The 17,673-nt window shown below is 32.6% G+C and overlaps 1 protein-coding gene across 3 annotated transcripts; it reads right to left on the reverse strand.

Moving 5' to 3' along the window:
• Window positions 1-376: 376 nt before the first annotated feature.
• LOC133301157 (cationic amino acid transporter 4, vacuolar-like) lies at window positions 377-8,048 on the reverse strand. 3 transcript variants are annotated; one of them, XM_061500770.1, is made up of 15 exons: window positions 7,717-8,048; window positions 6,256-6,457; window positions 5,871-5,955; window positions 5,512-5,652; window positions 5,306-5,424; window positions 5,119-5,215; window positions 4,446-4,618; window positions 4,276-4,342; window positions 2,965-3,123; window positions 2,606-2,852; window positions 2,293-2,297; window positions 1,834-1,934; window positions 1,458-1,570; window positions 901-976; window positions 377-802 (listed from the first exon to the last, which is right to left on the reverse strand). In XM_061500770.1, the coding sequence occupies exons 1-15, from the start codon at window positions 7,865-7,867 to the stop codon at window positions 646-648; spliced, it is 1,893 nt and encodes a 630-aa protein (XP_061356754.1). In that variant the 5' UTR covers window positions 7,868-8,048; the 3' UTR covers window positions 377-645. The 3 variants fall into 3 exon arrangements, with proteins under 3 accessions (XP_061356754.1, XP_061356753.1, XP_061356756.1); XM_061500769.1 differs by lacking the exon at window positions 2,293-2,297 and having other exon boundaries at window positions 1,834-1,942; window positions 2,615-2,852; XM_061500772.1 differs by lacking the exons at window positions 2,293-2,297; window positions 6,256-6,457; window positions 7,717-8,048 and adding an exon at window positions 6,089-6,241 and having other exon boundaries at window positions 1,834-1,942; window positions 2,615-2,852.
• Between the last annotated feature and the right edge of the window lie 9,625 nt (window positions 8,049-17,673).

Genomic DNA, 17,673 nt, shown 5'->3' on the forward strand with positions numbered 1-17,673 from the left:
ACACTGATGGAAACTAGGTTAACTTCATTAATAACTCTTTTGGTTAATCTAAGCTGAATCAAAGACATAATCTTCAAAACATACTAAGTTGTAATTATTATAAAAAAATTCCACTTAAACTCTCAAACTCAAGTACATTGTCTCTAGTCTCACATAAGCAATTGGTTATAGACTAGACCTCTTCTAATGTTAAATTTTAAGCCAAAAGAAAAAAGAAAAGTCTCTTCTGATGTTACATGGTACTTAGTACCTTTAAATGTATTGCATTTTCTTTGTACAGTTAAATATATTATACCACTTGCTTAAAAAAAATAAAAACAATTGAATAATCATAGTTATCACCCATCTGATATGGGAAACAAAGTCTTGGCTTTAGAATAGGAAATTTACAAAATGATGTAAGATATGTAAGGTGGCAATTAGTAACGAATGGATAGTATTAATATATGGGAAAAAGAAGTATCATTTAAAAGGACACAACTTGTGTCCTTTTAGATGATTTACACAAAGTATAATCGTCATATTTTGTGTAAGTCACTAAAAGGATAAAATTTGTATCCTTTTAAATGACACACACTAAACCTTTAATATATACAATAGATAGGGACCTGAAGTGAGGTAACCCTGATGCCTGCTGTGTAAATACTATGATACATTATCTGCTTGAGTGCGAAGGATTTTATTGGCACGTGCTGAAGGAACATAGATTGCATTTAACAGTGAGCTGTGATTGCGGCCATAGAACAAGTATATAAGTACTCCTATCAACAACCATACTGAAACTCGTAGCCATGTATCAACTCTGAAATTCAAACACAAGAATGATTAGATGTTGGTGCTTATGTTATGCATGCGTGCCCCAACAAAAGAGGAAGGTGTGGTTGTCAAGAGATTTCTCACCCAAGATCAATTAGTAAGTAGGTGTTTATAAGAATGCAGAGAGCAGGTAAGAATGGAACAAATGGGCAAACAAAACCTGAAATACAAGGTGTCAAAACCATTGTGTAAGATTTAACCAAAGCTTCTTGTTATATGGAACTAACAAAAAAAAAAAAAAAAAAACAATGAACTAGCAGTTAAAGGATTGTGATACACTGCGTACAAAGTTCGTAAAGATGATAAAGAGCAAATCCTGGTGCACAAGACTTCCCGAATTGCAAGGGTAGGGATGAGGGTTGATTATAGGCAATTTTACCCTTATATTTTTGTAAAGAGACAGTTTCCTAAATTCAAACCCGTGATCTTTTGATCACAAGGAGGTTGGTTCGTCCTTATTTAATAAAATAATTTATTCATTCTTTTTTTGATCTTGCAGCTTTGCTAATTATAAGATGCCAGAGAAAGGAAACTTCTGAATAGGAGCTAGCTACTAAAATTGTGACCAGTTCTAAAATGAGTTTAACAAACCCATCAAAATCTGATAAGTTGAGATATCTAGACTTGTCTACTACACATACCTCCTGAGTGTCCAAAGCTGTGCCTCGTATCATCTTGCTTCATGCAGGCCAGCACAATTATACTGCACAAAAGAATAATTCCACCCACTCCGTACAATGTTAAACGCAAAATCCTGCATATGCACAATCACGAAAAGGGAACACAAGTAAGGATAAAGAACACTTGATGAATTTAAAGACATAATTCAAATTGTTAACTCCAACGAAACACTTTTTTTTGGCCAAAATTTATACTGCATGATTTCATACTTATTGCATAGAAATCAGATAGCAATTGTAGAGTTATATTTAGTTGAAATGCATTCCTGGAAAGAACACCAGGATAATATCCACACTGTTACTTCAAAACTAGTGAGGATTGTCTAAGTTGGCAGACCTGGGACACCTGTCAGCTGAAGCTGCACTGGCAACCATGAGAATCCCAATACACAGAAGGGTTATGGTCCATGCAGCAATTTTCCGCCTAGTTTTCTCATTCTGTTCATCTGTATAAACAACTCAAAACCGAAGTTCGTTATCTAGCAAATCATAGAAAATGGAGGCAAAGGTTGACACAAAAAATATCAAATATATACCAAAAAAAAATTTAACAGAAAAATTTATTGCCAAGATTGAAACTAGGCATGTGTGTGTGAAATATAGATTGGAACTTTCAAAATTAATGTGTCTTAAAAAAAAGATACTTGAGAAACTCTTCTTCAACAAAATGTGAGCATTAAATTGCTCTACATTATTGACTCTTCAAGATAGTCTTTTGAGCCAATCCCCAAAAGGACCAGACTATCAAGTTGGGCCTAATTATGGAACATTATTGTCTCACATGGTAGAGGAGCACTAACACTGCAATGCCCAACAATAGATGGTATAGAAAGTTACAGCAAAATTACAAGAATTACAAAAATGGGTTCAAACAAGAAAATGACCTAATGCATACTTTGAAACCTCCAATACTAATTTCTAACATTACTAGTAGATTATTTCTATCAATATTCTAGTCAGCCTGACTAATTTACATATCCAATCCTATAGAAATAATCAACCAATAAAAGGGTTGTTCTATCTACACGCAGAATTGCAAATACAGCAGAGACATCTACATTCGGAAATTTATCCAAATTCATTCCATAAAAAGGCCGGAAGATTCGAACAGTAATTACCTTTGGTTATTTCTTTTATGATTAAAGGATGTCGAAGCAGAGAGTCTGACATGTCAAGCAGAGGATCTGTGGGACTAATGGCACTATCTTCCTCAATATCATCACCAGAATGCCTCACTGATGGATCAACAGATGTTAGAAGTGAAGATGGAATGGGTACCTCATCAGGAGGAACATATCTGATTATCAAAACTGAAACTGCAACGGTGGTAAATGCAAGCAATGTTCCCACGCTAACCTGTATTCCCAAAGAAACGAATATAACAACTGATATATGTTTATAATAATCTAAGAAAGATGCATCTCCCTAGTTATTGTCTTGTCTCAAGTTATTGTACAACTGAACTTACCATCCCTGCTAACTGGGAGACATTCATAAAGAATGCGAGAGCAGCTGCGAAGACACCGGTGACAATAGTGCTTTTCAAAGGAATCTGTGTGCCTTTATGGATGTCTGAGAAGAAAGATGGTAACAAACCATCCCTAGCCATTGCCATAAACACTCGCGGCTGCAAAACATATATGCCATTGGAAAGATATATTTATCATGTGCAAGAGACATAATTTACAATAACATTATCAACACACGCTGGCATATCTATGCATAGACACGTGTATATATACAGATGTACATCTGATATTCAAGAGTCAACTAAAAGGTACCTGTATTGGTAGCACTACACGTTGACAAACTATAGGATTGCGAAATTAGACAATATTCTAGTAACAGCAGCAAAAATTATACATAAAAATAAACACACGGCGACATTTAAAATTAAGAAATAAATTGATGCTAAGGCATCCCGTGAATTTTGGAGTACAAACTATGCATGCGGAACTCATGCATTTTATACCAAAAGATTAAATCTGAGAAACAACAAAAAAGAGTTGACAGATAGATTTCAACGACTGGCAAGTTAAAGAAAATGCATTTGGATCAAATCATGTTTGCAAGTCAAAACATGACCTTATACCAAAGATGAATGTCCCAGGACAGAAATTAGTCAGAAGTTATTTTGTGGGGAAATTTTCGAGGAAAATGAACAGGGTAATATGATATAAAGCAAAAACAGCTTCCTTGAACATACATTAATGCCCTTCAAATTTCAATCACATCCATCTTTTCTTGATGTCTTCAATAAAATCCTTATGCGATGATATATTTGTCATATAATAATTTTAATTATCTAATTCAGAAAAAATTTCATATACTTTAATTGTCATATAGCAGCATGATGATTTTAAAAGTCATTTCCTATATTTTCAACATGCGAAAAGGGAAATAGGTAAATCGAATTGCTAAACAAGAGGATAAAATTGCTCTATTGAGGATTGAAAGAGCCATAGGAAGTTTTCCATGCCAGTGTTTTTTAGGAATATTGCAACCGAGTATGAAATTCGAAATGTAATAACAATAGCAGTTCCTGACTTCCTGTTACAACATTTCTTCTCATGCTAGACCAGAACATTCAGGTAGTATCATAACGACAATTAAAAAAAGAAAAGAAAAAAATCCAGTAACAAATCAGGGCATAGATGAAATGGAAAAGATATTTAGAGGTCATGAAAATTCAAAACCAAAACCTAACAACCAGCCATAAATAAGTAAGCGATCAACAGAGATGTAAAACAAATTAAGTCTTACGCGCTTGTTTATGTACCTGAGGAAGAATTGAACCCAACAAACTGGAAAAAAGAGCAGTGACAGCTCCAGTTGTTATTATATACCTGTCATGGGGAAAACAGAGCTTCAAGCATAATATTCAAAAGAGACATCCATATATTTAGAGTTAGTCTAAACAATGAAATAGTGTGCCACAGCAAACCTTACACTGCCCATTCCATCCCATAGCTAGAAAATGCTGAGGAGATTGGGGTATCAGGGTCCAACTCGTAATATGGTACTAAGCCAACAATAACTGCTGATACAAGCATATACAGAATGCAACATATAGCTAATGCAGTTGATATGCCAAGTGGCAAATCTCGTTGAGGATTTTTGACCTGCATGATAACAAAACAAAATCCTTAAACAAGTAAATCTTCAAAAGAATTTTGTTTCACAATGCCAGCATCCCAAAGCAATGATGCTTTAGAGATACTCAAACTACCAGACAGAGATATATGGATATAGCAGTAATACATGAAAAGAACTAGCTCTAGATCTTCAACAAATAAATTTATTCTTATTTTGTTTATTTTCCCGGGGAAGATCAACAAGTTCCCACTCACAAGCTTATACATCAACTTTTAGAAGCAAAGGAAAAAGTAGAGAATGTCAGTCACCAGGGTCTTATTACAATGTGACAACTACAAGGAATACCCCAGCCTAAAAAATACTAGAGTAATGAGAGGTTTCACAGTAGGAGTTAGGTTTTTGTTCAACATATTAAATGCATTGTGCAACAATGCATTGTATGCTTGATTGATGCGTTTTGCATTTAGTTTCTGCCAATACAATTAAGTCATGACTTAAAAGATCAGTCCCCGTAGTGGATATTTACCTCCTCAGCTGTGCTGGTCACTGAATCAAATCCAATGTATGAAAAGAAAACTATCGCAGACCCAGTAAACATCCCATTCACTCCATAGGGAAAATACCTGAGATATAAGAGACAATTTCAGCTATATCAAAAAGAGGTATGCTATAGATGATGAGCTGAACATTGCAGACACAAACACAATCATTACCCATTAGGGAGTTCATATCCAACCCATCCAGACTTGAAACCTAGATATCCACCAGTTATAATGATGAAAAGCATGACAGAGACATTTACTGTTGTCACTATGGACTGTGCCATTGAACTCTGAAACATCAATGTCAAATAAAGTAGGTAAGTGCGAAAAGAAAAAAAAGTGGTTTCCGTGTATATATTTTATTTTAAAAGGTATACCTCCTTGATTCCAAGGCACAAGAGTACGGTAACAAGAAGAATTAATACAGCTGCACATGGATCAACCACAACTCCAAGACCTGGTAAGGTATGACGAGCCAGAAATAAAGGTAGGTTGTCCTCACCTCCGAAAAACAAGGCCTGCAATAAGCAAGAACAAAATTAATACAAAACTGAATTGTTACGTATGTTGTGCTTGTTGGATACAAGTGTCATAAAATGCACGACTCCTGATAATCCATAACTCATATGTGTTTAATTACTCTCTTTGTATATTCTCAATTACAAAGGTTCCATGAACATAAAAAAGAAAATATATATTTAGAGTTTAGAAAAAGAAAAAAAAAAGTTGAACACACCAAATTTGGGGTTATGCCACGAGCAACAGCCGAAGCACCAATTGTGTATTCTAGAATCAAGGCCCAACCCACCAACCAAGCAACCCTGAGATCAATAGCAATGTCTAAATCATGGATTTACTAACAATGATGAAAAACAAATAGAGAAATCATAACCATTCAAATATCTCCTTTAAGTACAATTTTTAAAAGAAAAAAACATAAAGCCATTTACTCACATAAATAGCCTCACTCCACAAAAGGCAGTTGGCAGCAGGATAGCACTAAATAATTATTCTGTTAATATTGACAAACCTAACAATATATTTCTTCAACTCACATGAGCTGTTCAGCTAAACATTATACCTAAACTTTTTTTCCAAAATAGGAAAAAATTGTAACTTACCCTTCTCCAATGCATATGTATGTATAATGATAAGCACTCCCCGCAGACGGGCATCGACATGCAAGCTCTGCATAACAAAAAGCTGATAGTGCAGCAGCTATTCCTGCAATGAGAAGTGATATCACAAGTGCTGGTCCCGCATTCTCTCTAGCAACTGTTCCAATGAGAATATACACTCCAGCTCCTATGGTAGCTCCAACCCCTGATTTTCAAGAATGGTTAATTACCTTTAGGAAAGTAAATGTTCGGTAAAAAGAAACTAAAGCCCATACTCACTAGAGAAAACATAAATTAAAAGTTGGCAATTGTGCATGTTATGTTAACTAAGCCACAGTGTTTCTTGATAAGATCCAAAAACTCAACCAAGAAAACTTAAAAGAGAAAAGAACAATTAATCCACTTTATGGGGGGCTTCTCTTGGCAAATTACACAACATCCTTAGAACTTTAAAAATCTTAAGCACAAGTGCTTAACTAATCGGTGTTATGGCCATAAAACTATGTCTTTGCAGAAGCAACAATAGTGCCTAGCTCTTATTACCTTTTGATAATGTAACTTAATCAAACAACTAATTTTCAATAAAGCTTTGATGTTTCTTCATTGTGCCATGTTAAGTTGACCTAATTATCCTCAATTAGCACCACTATCAGTAAGAAAGAAACATTTTCATGCTTCTATTCTAGTTGTACAAATGCACCCCCTCCACAATGAATAAAGGATGTGCATGGTCAACTCAAATCCTCTGCTATGTTCAATACTTCAATTTATATGGATGATATTTTCAATGCTCACACATCAAAACATTGACCCTATAGTTTCCACACAAAACATGATTTAGCTTGTAAAATTACTTTCACACAAGACCTTTAAACATTTTTCCAGTTTATGCATACCCTAAATTGCCTGGGAGAATGCTTCTCGACTACCTGTTCATTGAACTGAAGATAGGAAACCCAACAACCACAGACAACAAAGACAATCACATTGTTTTTCCTGAATACATTCATCCTGATTTTGATAAGTTCTTATCCCATGAGATTTCTAAGTAACTTTAAATCATTAGATTTTCTTCAGGCGTTCCATATTCTGCATAATTCCCAATCTGAATCTAAAATCAACCCCACACTTCTTCACTATTTTCCACCCCAGTAACATACACAAGACACACCAAAGCAACATTTTCATATTTATAAAAAGAGGAGGGGGGGGGATCAGTAAAATGATAGCAAACCCATATAAAAATTAGCATAATGGGCAAAATCAAAGCACTTCATTGACCTGCATCAAATTAAAAAATAAAATAAAAGAGGAAGGCAAAATCAATCATCCATAACAAACAGAAGTATGCATTACAATATCATATACTCCAAAGTCATGACATCTACTTAATTCATTCAGAAACAATTTCACTAGTCTAATTCTCCATTTTCCTTCTTAAAAGTTGTGGAATTGAACAATTACCAATTCCAACGAGATCAACAGCAGATAACTTCCTAGCCAATTGAGCATGTCTCCTGACATGGACAGAATCAACTTGCTTCCTCCTAATCAAGCTTCCAAAACCTCGTAACCATCTTCCTCCTCCTCCACCATTTCCAACCTTCACAATCATTATCCTAAACCAGTATAAGTATTACTAAGTATTAATGCTATTTTCTGATCAATTTTATCTTCTCCTGCACAAAGGAGCAAACTTTGATGAACCCCACAAAATTTTTTGCCCGGAAAAAGTTATCCAATGCCACCCTCTTCCTCTCTCGCAGAGGGAAAGAGAGAAGCTTGGGACGAGATGAGTCAGCAACGGTTGCGTACGGTGCAAAAATGTTTGTTGCTGTGTGATTCTCTCCTGCAAATTGATTATATTATATTATAAATAGATAGGATATTATTAATATTAATTAATATCTTATCCCGTAATTATTATTACAAAAAAATATTTATACAATTAGTACATATAAGTTATATGTATTTATTCTCAAAACGACGTCATTTTGAAATTGAAATATTAAAAATTTATAATTATAAAGACTATAATAACCCTGAAATAAATTAAAATTATAAAAACACCATGATTTTAGCCCAAAACAACGTCGTATTATGCTTAGTGCAGATAACTTATTTGCATTAACTGCAGAAAAAGCGAACCCTTAATATTAATATCACTATCGGTTTCTTTTAGGGTTGGATAGATTATATTGATTAAATGATTATATTTATTTTCATTTTTATATAATTAAAATTTCTCAGATGAAAAATTCAATATGAGAAATTATAACTATATAAAAGTGAAAATAATATAAAGTAATTAAATATAAGTAGAAGAAAGAAAATTTTTAAAAAATTAAATCAGAACCGTTAGATCAACATAATTGATCTAACGGTAAAATAAATTAATGATGATATTGATAATAATAATAATAATATTCTATCTCTGTTATAAATACTCAGCCAATAGATTTATTTTTTCTTCCCTTGATTTTTTATTTATGCAATTGTTGATGATAAAAAGTTGAAAACATTAGCGATAAAATATTCATTTTTTGCAACGCAATGTCAATCATGTTTATCTTATGCACTTCGTGACGGATTTTCATTGACATACCTATTTCGGCATGATTCTTTTTTCCTTTTTTTGGGACTCTGAGTATAAGATTAAAAAAAAAATATTTTCTATTTTAGCTATTGATTTTCATTCATTTAATGATTATAGGTATTTAAAATACTGATGACAAAATTGTAATTATCTATTCTCTTGCACTTATTATTGTTTGAGTAATTTAGTGAATTTATTGTTTCAACGAAGTCCAGCTTTTGGGTGTATCATGATTCATGAGAAGGTTTATAAGTTTTGTAACTTAATCTATACATATATGTCCCGATGGCCCAAGTACTGGAGTGACCCAACTACTCAGGCCCAACTACTCAGGCTCAACCCTCAGCCTTGTTCCGCGTCAGTCCTTAGGGCTGATATAGACCCTCACAATCTCCAAGACTGCAGCACGTCCAAGAGATACACCAAAATGTCCCACTTCGGGACATTAACCGCTAAAGGCAGTCGCCATAAGCACTGCAAAGGAATCAGCCCCTTTGTTCAGTGCTGACATCGCCGGGTGCAGTGGTTGCAGCACTGCCATTGTGGCAGCGCCAACCACGCCTAACACTGCCATATCATGGGTGTGCATCCCAAGAAGGGTTGACCCCCACATCACCAACCTGCATCATCTTCCTTATAAATAGCCCTCATGGGGCACACCAGAAGATATCTTTTATGTACTGTTGTTATGCCCATTTACTTCCAAGTCATACTCTTATTATTTGTCTGCCATTGATATCAGCTTGCTACCTCTTGGAATAATACCTTCTAGCCTGGTCTTTACCTCAGCTAGGGGTATAATCCATATAATAACATTACTCTCAAGGGTACATAGTGGGCTCACAGAACTGAACGGTACATTGGCGCCGTCTGTGGGAAACGATAAACTTCTATTCCCATTCTCTTACCCAAAGATCCATTTGACAGGTCATTTCCTCTTACAAACAAACAACCGCCAGACACTTTTTACAACTCTACATGGTTGTCACCATCAGGAGAGCGGAGCACGCCAGGGCCATGACGCCAGAAGGACACGTACAGACAGTACAACCAAGCTCCCCTCCATCCATGCATTCAGCCCCAGCAGAGCGGGCCGCTAGAGAAGTCCAACCTCCGGTAATTCAGACCATAGGCCCACAGTTGCCAATGAATGATGCTAGGATCGCCCTGCAACATCATCAAGCACCCATGTGCGAGATGCAGGGAAATTGTAGAAATATTTATGTTTAAAATTGAAAAATTAATGTAGAACATGTGAATATCATGATTCCGTAGGAGTTGTATACAAGTATATGTGTAAAGTAACATCTTGATGCTAAGAATGCAGCTTTCGTATTTAAGAGAGAAGTAAATTAAGTATTATAAAAATTTCGCAAAATCTTCTTTCCTGTTTCTAAATTAACATTTTATAGAAATTTTGACATATTAGAAGCTTAAGAATATATTCAAGCAATCCATAATATACTATATACCACAATGATATAATCTATGCTAGCACATATTAGATATTATAATAGCAATTAAAATTATAGAAATAAAAGGTTAGGGTTAAGAAAAATACAAATTTTATTTATCATAGTCCGGTCACCACCACTTGTAACTTACGTCCAGATTGCATTCAATAATTTTTCACTATAAACCAAGCTTTACAGATGCTTGATAAACCTCTACAATCTCCAAACTTCTGATTGCTTGAAAACCTTACAATCCACCAAGTTTCACGGGTGCTTAGTAACCTCATAACCATTAAGCTTCACAAGTACTTAGAAACCTTCCATTGACCAACTTTCTTGGATGTTTGGCAACTTTACAATATGATTTCATAGTATCAGAGTGATTATCAAATGATAACTCTCTCAAAGAGCAAGTATACAAGTTGAAACTCTAAGTGCGTATGATGAATTTGCAAGAATGAGCTAAAAATTGATGAATTTGTGTACATGATTCTCAATGAATGTTTATGAAGCTCTTTTTACTCTTAAAATACTCTTAGAATGTGTACAAATGATGTCTCATGTTTAAGAGCCGTTAGAAGTGTATATATAGTGATTTTATCAAAAACTAGTAATTTATAGCTGTCATAGGCACAGTGCACAGTAAAAATTTGAATTCTTTGCATTAGTGATATGAATCCTTGTTGGGGATTTGTAACACCCCATGTTAGCAAAAGTGGGTTACGCTCATACGGTGGAGCAACATAATTACATATAACTCTTATAATTTGAGCACAAATAAATACCCAGTATGCCAGAGTGTTTACAATGCACAAATAGAAAATAAACACATAAAACTCTTCAGTTCAAGGCTCTCAAGTCTATTTCAATCTCAAATTCACATATTCAAAGACATCAAGGAGAACCCATACCCCACACAAATTAACAAGATCCTTCAAGTACAAGGCCAAATACAAGAACTATCTAAAGTCAATCATGTCACTAAAATATCTAGCACACAAGCAATCATCGAGAAACAGTATTCATAGGTATCATTGATGAGCAATTTTGCAATCTAATAATAATCACACCTCAACGTAAGTGCACATTAACACCAGTAATATACGATGTGTGAGTCTAAGTATCGTTCTCACACAGAAAATTACAAAATTAAGATCTAAGTGAAGCAATAAAAGTGATAATGATAATGATTAAGAACTAAATTGAAGTCTAATCCAATTTATCTACGAAATAAAGAATAAACTAAAATAATAATATTGCTTAAATTTAAGAACACACTAAAAGGATTAAGTTTCAAGTATCAAAAGGTATATTGGGATCAATTTTTTTAATATTGCAACTTCACCATAACGTTGGAACAATGCTACAGCTATCTTCCACCAGTAACCAAAACACTTAGTTGCATGTGGGGCTTTCGTCACCTTACATATATACTATAACCAATCCCCATATCCCTACACAGAATTAACTATTGAATTCATTAAGTTCAAGTTCCTTATAGCTATATGGTGTGGACCATCCTTGTACCCACAACTTAACTAAATTCAATTAACTTAGTTAATCCATATTATTTAATAAGGATTGGATTCACCTATATCCCTATAGCCTAAATCCTAAGACACTTGTTACTCCTTCCCACTAAGTCAACAAGATTAAGAATAAACACTTTATTAAACAACTCATGGAAAAATAACATAGCAAAGTTTCGGCATCCATGGTTATATTACAATAGGAGTACTTTATCATCCAATTCTAAGTAATTTATCTCATATTTGAAAAAAAAGAACAAGAAAACAAAGAAGAAATCTCTATAGAACTAAGGTAGAGCAAAACAGTATCTTAAGAAATCTAAATATTTTAGATAAATTAATCTTTTCATGTATAAAAAAATATCATCTTTTTATTTATAAATATGTTTAGATAAATTAATTTTAAAATATTTTTATTATCTAACATCAATAACTTAAGAAATTTAAATTTAAATAAGCATATGTGTAAGCTACTAGTAGGGATGTTCGCGGTCTAGATTGGATCAATCTGATCCAATACGTTCGGTTTAATTATTTAATCATCCATTCAGTTTGATTTTTTTAAAAAAAAAATAAGATCCAATCCAATTTTATTCGATTTGGATTGAATCGATTTTATGTTTTTCGAAAAGCTTAAAATTTCATTCATACAAATCACTAGTTACATCAAAATAAAGTCATTCAAAGTTACAAATCACTTGAAAATTCAAGTCTTTAAACTTATGAAGAGTTAAAATAGATTAATAGACAATAAAAAACTAAAACAAGATAGTTTGCTATCAATAACATCCAAGATTTCAAATCTATAAACAAGTTTTCAAGTCACAATCTTTCAAAAATAATAAATACATAATATTTTATATCAATTTGGATTGGATCGGTTTTCACCAACTAAACTGAAAATTGGTCCAATCCAATTAAAATATGTGAATTTTTTTTTGATTTTGGTTTTTTGATTTTGAGTTAATTTGGTTCGATCAACGTAATTTGAATCGGTTGATGAACACCCCTAGCCACTAGGATTGGTCTTATGGTGAAGGATTTGGATAGGTTGTATTATGTTATGTGTTTAATTCTCATTTGTATCGAAAAAATATATATATGTGTAATCAAGTCTTATTATACATACCAAAAGTGTCCCGATCGTATTAAATATAAGTAAATAGGCGATCTAGTTCTTATAAATATATTTTAATCGTAGTTTAATTTTAAAAAAGTATGAGTATATGATTTGAATCTAATATGTGAGATGAAGAGTCAATTCAATAAAGGGTCATAAGGCCCAAGAATCACAAACTTAACATCGAAGGAATTAAATTCATCCCGCGTAGGAATCGTGAGCATCTCGCCTACTTGGTTGACAAGCCAAAGATAACTTAGTAACCAAGGAACCAAGATCAGCAGGTCAAGGCAACTTGACCTCCACATGAACCCAATGAATGAATGGCAACACTAGCTCGCCACTATATCTTCCAGGACTAGCTTGACCATAGGCTTCTCGCCTAAGGAATAGCCTGTCAAAGGTCATCACGCTCCACCAATAGAAATGAATGCCGCCATTGAAATGTGGCATGAAGTAAGGCCTATTCTGACTTTAAATACAGAGGCATTCAGCCCAGTTAAGATCATTTATCCTTGAATATTTGAACTACATTGAATATTGAAATGACTTGATCGTCGGAGTGTCTTGCAGATACCCCCAGACTCCTCAAAACTACTCAAACATCAAGCTTGCAGATCAACCATCTCACTAAGGAACCTGTCATCTCGGCGAAGGCTTACTCTTCAACAATTTTTCTCTTCATCAACATCTTTCACCTTCAGTCGTGTGTGATTAGGCTCAGCCCAATATATGTATGACTGATCAGTATATAAAACATATATTAAGTTTTTTTTTTCACCACTAAAGTAAAACAAAACTTAATTAACGTGTTAAAAAATGTAAAATTAAACTTATATTAACTCTTTTTTTTTGGATACGTAAACTTATATTAACTTAATAGACTAAAGTTAAGTTTTCTTAACGATATGAAATTTATACATTCAAGGAAAAACTCCAAAAAAATAAATAAATCCAAAAATCATAATAAAAAAATAATTTTAAAATCAAGTTACCTATTTACTTTATTGAATATTCATAAATGGAGGAGCAAGAAAATTTTGTGAGAAAGCCTAGAAATTCAAATTTTACATTAGCTTAGCCATGACAAAACAGTAATGAATTGATTCATAGTCAAATTTAAAAATATTTTCAAAATATTTTTTTCAAATGAGAAATAATGAAAACCAAAGAAGAAAAACTTATGTTACATTATATTTTTTAAAATGTAAATATAGTTTCAAACAAATATTTAATAAATTTGAGAGGGATCGCATATAACCTCTCCATCACTCCACTACTTGTATTAATATATAACGAATATGTGCAGAGCAGAGATGTTCCTGTGCAGCATGTTACTTGCTAGACTTTCCTTTCACTTTCTTGATATAAAAAATGATAAAATTGTTATAAAAAAAAATGATAAAATTAGGGGAAAAGTGTGTATCATTTAAAAAAATGTAAAATTGTGTCATTTTAAGTGAGAAAAAGAGATAGAGAAAAGAGGAGAGAGAATAGATAAAAAAATATAAAGGTGTGGATTTTACCTTTTTATGAGAATGAAAGAATATAAGTTGTGTCATTTAAAAAGATAAATATTTTTCCCTAAAATTAAATTAATTGTATCCAGCCAGAAACTGCAGCAATTCATTCATAAAATGATAAAGTTCTAATTAATGTCATGCCCATTCATAAGATCTTATCCACACGTTATATAACATATTATTATTATTATTATTATTCGGGACGTTAGAGACAAAAATAATAATTATTATGTGTATATAATCATGGGGTTTATATCTATCATTTAACATGACTACAAAAAATTTCCTACACACACAACATTTTGTGGGACCCGCATGTTTAAAAAAAAAAAGCTACGGCACACAAAACGAATCTTTATAACATAACACAATCATCTTTCTTATAACATAACTCTTATAAAACCCTATAATCATTTGGGAGGTAAGGACAAAAATATATTAAGAGCTACGAGATATAGTCGTCATTTTCATTTCTTTTTGTTAGTACATACGAGTGTGACTTAATGTACACCAATTTTTTTTATTTTATATTTGAGTATTTTCTATATAAACAATGGGTTCGTTTTTTCTGTAGTTACTGCAGATAAGTTATCTGCAGTAAGTCCAATACGACGTCGTTTTGGAACAGAAATCATGATATTTATGTAATTTTAATTTATTTTAGGGTTATAATAGTCTTTATATTTATAATTTTTTAAGATTTCAATACCAAAACAACGTCGTTTTGAAAATAAATGCAGATAACTTATCTGCATTAACTCCAGAAACATTTTTCCCATTCACAAACTTGCATTGCTGCGATTAAAGTATTTTTTAATAACTATTTTTTCACCAAAGTTACTAGTAATAGTATCATGCAAAAACTTAATGTGAACAACTTATTTTAATCATTCGTCAGAGACGACAAAATTAAAATTTGTCATTTTATCTAATATAGATTAAATTGATACCTGAACTAGTAAACATGATCTCTCTACAAAAACATAGCCATTGGCTATTGTTTTTTTTTTTCTTTCAAATCATTGCCAAGATCATTGTGTCCCCAATTAATTTTTTTAAATAAATTAATGTGTTAAGCTTTTGTACTTCAAGATGTATCTTAAGATTTGTGCTAATGAATTAAAAAATAAATAAAAATTCTAGCTAGTAATATCCAACTGCTCGTGGTACTTGTTTAGGACTTTTCATAAAATCATCGGCAAACAAAAATAAATAAATATATGGGATAGATATGTTGACTTCGATGTAAGATTTAGAAATTTTATTTTCAATCCTAATTGTTGATTTATAGTTTGTCTTTATTGAAACTACGTGTGTGTAAAGATAAGTAGATAAGGTAGAAAAAAAAAAAAGATAAGTAAAATAACTAGTCCAATATGATATTAAAGATGAGTAGTATATTTTACAATAACTTTTTCAAATTGCACCATAATATATTTAAAAAAATTTCAAATAAGCTTTTTTTAAGTTATTCGTAAATTTATACATAACTTTCTAAATCTAAATATATATTAAGGTTCTTTTAAAAGTTTTAACTACTTATTATAAATAAATAACCACTCACCAAAAAAAAAATTAGTCACTCCCTATGTAATTAATGAATAACTTCGATTACAACTGTTAACCATTTAGTAGTATAATTTACAATTCATTATAACAAATTTCTTTTTAACTTTATAAATTTAATATAAAAATTCAAATAAGCTCTTAATCGCTCAGTAAAAAGTAACAATCATTCGCAACTTTCTTTCTAACTTCGTATAGCTAATATATAATTTCATTTATAAATGTCAACTAAAAAGTGATAAAAAAAACCACTCATTAAAAAATAATAGTTATTCACAAAAATATTTCTTCATAACATGAGTCTAATATTTTATTTCAGGTTTTGAGTTTGAGTCTAACCCTCCTCCGATAATAGATTTAATAATGCTTGAACCGGATTAATCAAGTTACCTATGAAAATAATTTTAAAAATCAAGTTACCTATTTACTCTATTGAATATTAATCAATGGCGGAACAAAAAAGTTTTTAGAAGGGCGAGAAATTCAAAATTTACACTGGCTTAGCTATGACAAAACAGTAGTGAGTTAATTCGCACTCTGGATTAGTCCCATAGCCGGCTCAAAGAGTCGAAGCTCGTGGGGATACCGGAGGGAGCCAACTCGTCTCAAAGAGATAATTAGGGTTGGGTAACTCCAAAAAAAAAAGTAGTGAGTTAATTCATAATCAAAATTTAAAAAAAAAATCGAATTTCCTTGGCAAATAAAATATGGGAAAAGTATTTCTCCGGTCACCGTAAGCTCAAAACGACGTTATTTTGGGTTATAAGAATAAAAAATTATAATGATAAAGACTAATATGTTATATAAGTCTATTTCCAAAAGTAGCCTCATTATCATATATTGCCGCATACGTTCACTTAAGGACTTTTTTTGTCTTTTTGTCATATTAATCAAAACGGTGTGCTTTGTATAGATGAGTGATAATATAGCTAGTCAGCTGGTTGCCTTTCTCATTCATACGAATACATCTCTCTCTTGAATATTCAGTTAGAAAAATCGCTCTGTTTGCTCTGATAGGGTTTCGCTCAAAAACCCAAAATCTGACCTTGTTTTTGCTGTTATCGTTCCTTCTTCTTTGTTGTTCTTTTTCTGCTTGTTTTGCAGGTCACCAATCGATAGTATATTGGTGGGTCTTGAAGAAGTGGTGCTACGGTGGTGCAGTGGAGGTGAATCCTGAAGACTCTCTCGGTTGCAAGGGTTGTTGTTCTTGCTTGGAGGGTTCTGGTAACACAAGTGTGCTTGTGTGCTTCTTGTTTGGGTGTTTTGATGTTGTTGTATTTTAATAGCATGTTATATTTCTAAGTTTCTTGATTTGTCTGAGTAATTTGGGACTTTAGGGTTTTTCGTTTGGGGCTTTGGTTATTTTAAGCCTGTAAGTGAATGTTGTAATTTGTTCCTGATTTACTTAGTGCAAGTGCCAGGGAGTGGTCTCTCTAATTGATCTTTGACGTAGGAAACTTGGTAACACAAGTTTCTAAACAAGTAAAAATCCTGCGTGTGATTTTCTCTCCTTACTCCTCTTTTCTCTTTAAAGAAATTAAAGAAAACTAGAAATATATCCACTGTAATTTCAACATAATATAATCCTGCAATATATTATAATTACAAAAATACCTTGATTTCTACCCAAAAC

This window comes from Gastrolobium bilobum, unplaced genomic scaffold (genome assembly GCF_033153095.1).
Source record: "Gastrolobium bilobum isolate Gb01-03AN ecotype WA unplaced genomic scaffold, APGP_CSIRO_Gbil_v1 utg1816, whole genome shotgun sequence".
Classification (NCBI taxonomy): Eukaryota; Viridiplantae; Streptophyta; class Magnoliopsida; order Fabales; family Fabaceae; genus Gastrolobium; species Gastrolobium bilobum.

Bases quoted from the DNA above. Each gene is read 5' to 3' on its own strand.
- LOC133301157 (XM_061500770.1), bottom strand. From the start codon at position 7,867: ATGATTGTGAAGGTTGGAAATGGTGGAGGAGGAGGAAGATGGTTACGA. The intron at 5,653-5,870 runs GTGTGTTCAACT...TGCTTATTGCAG, and splicing joins GTGGCATAACCCCAAATTTG to GCCTTGTTTTTCGGAGGTGA. The intron at 1,571-1,833 runs GTCTGCCAACTT...GTGCATATGCAG, and splicing joins TCAGCTGACAGGTGTCCCAG to GATTTTGCGTTTAACATTGT.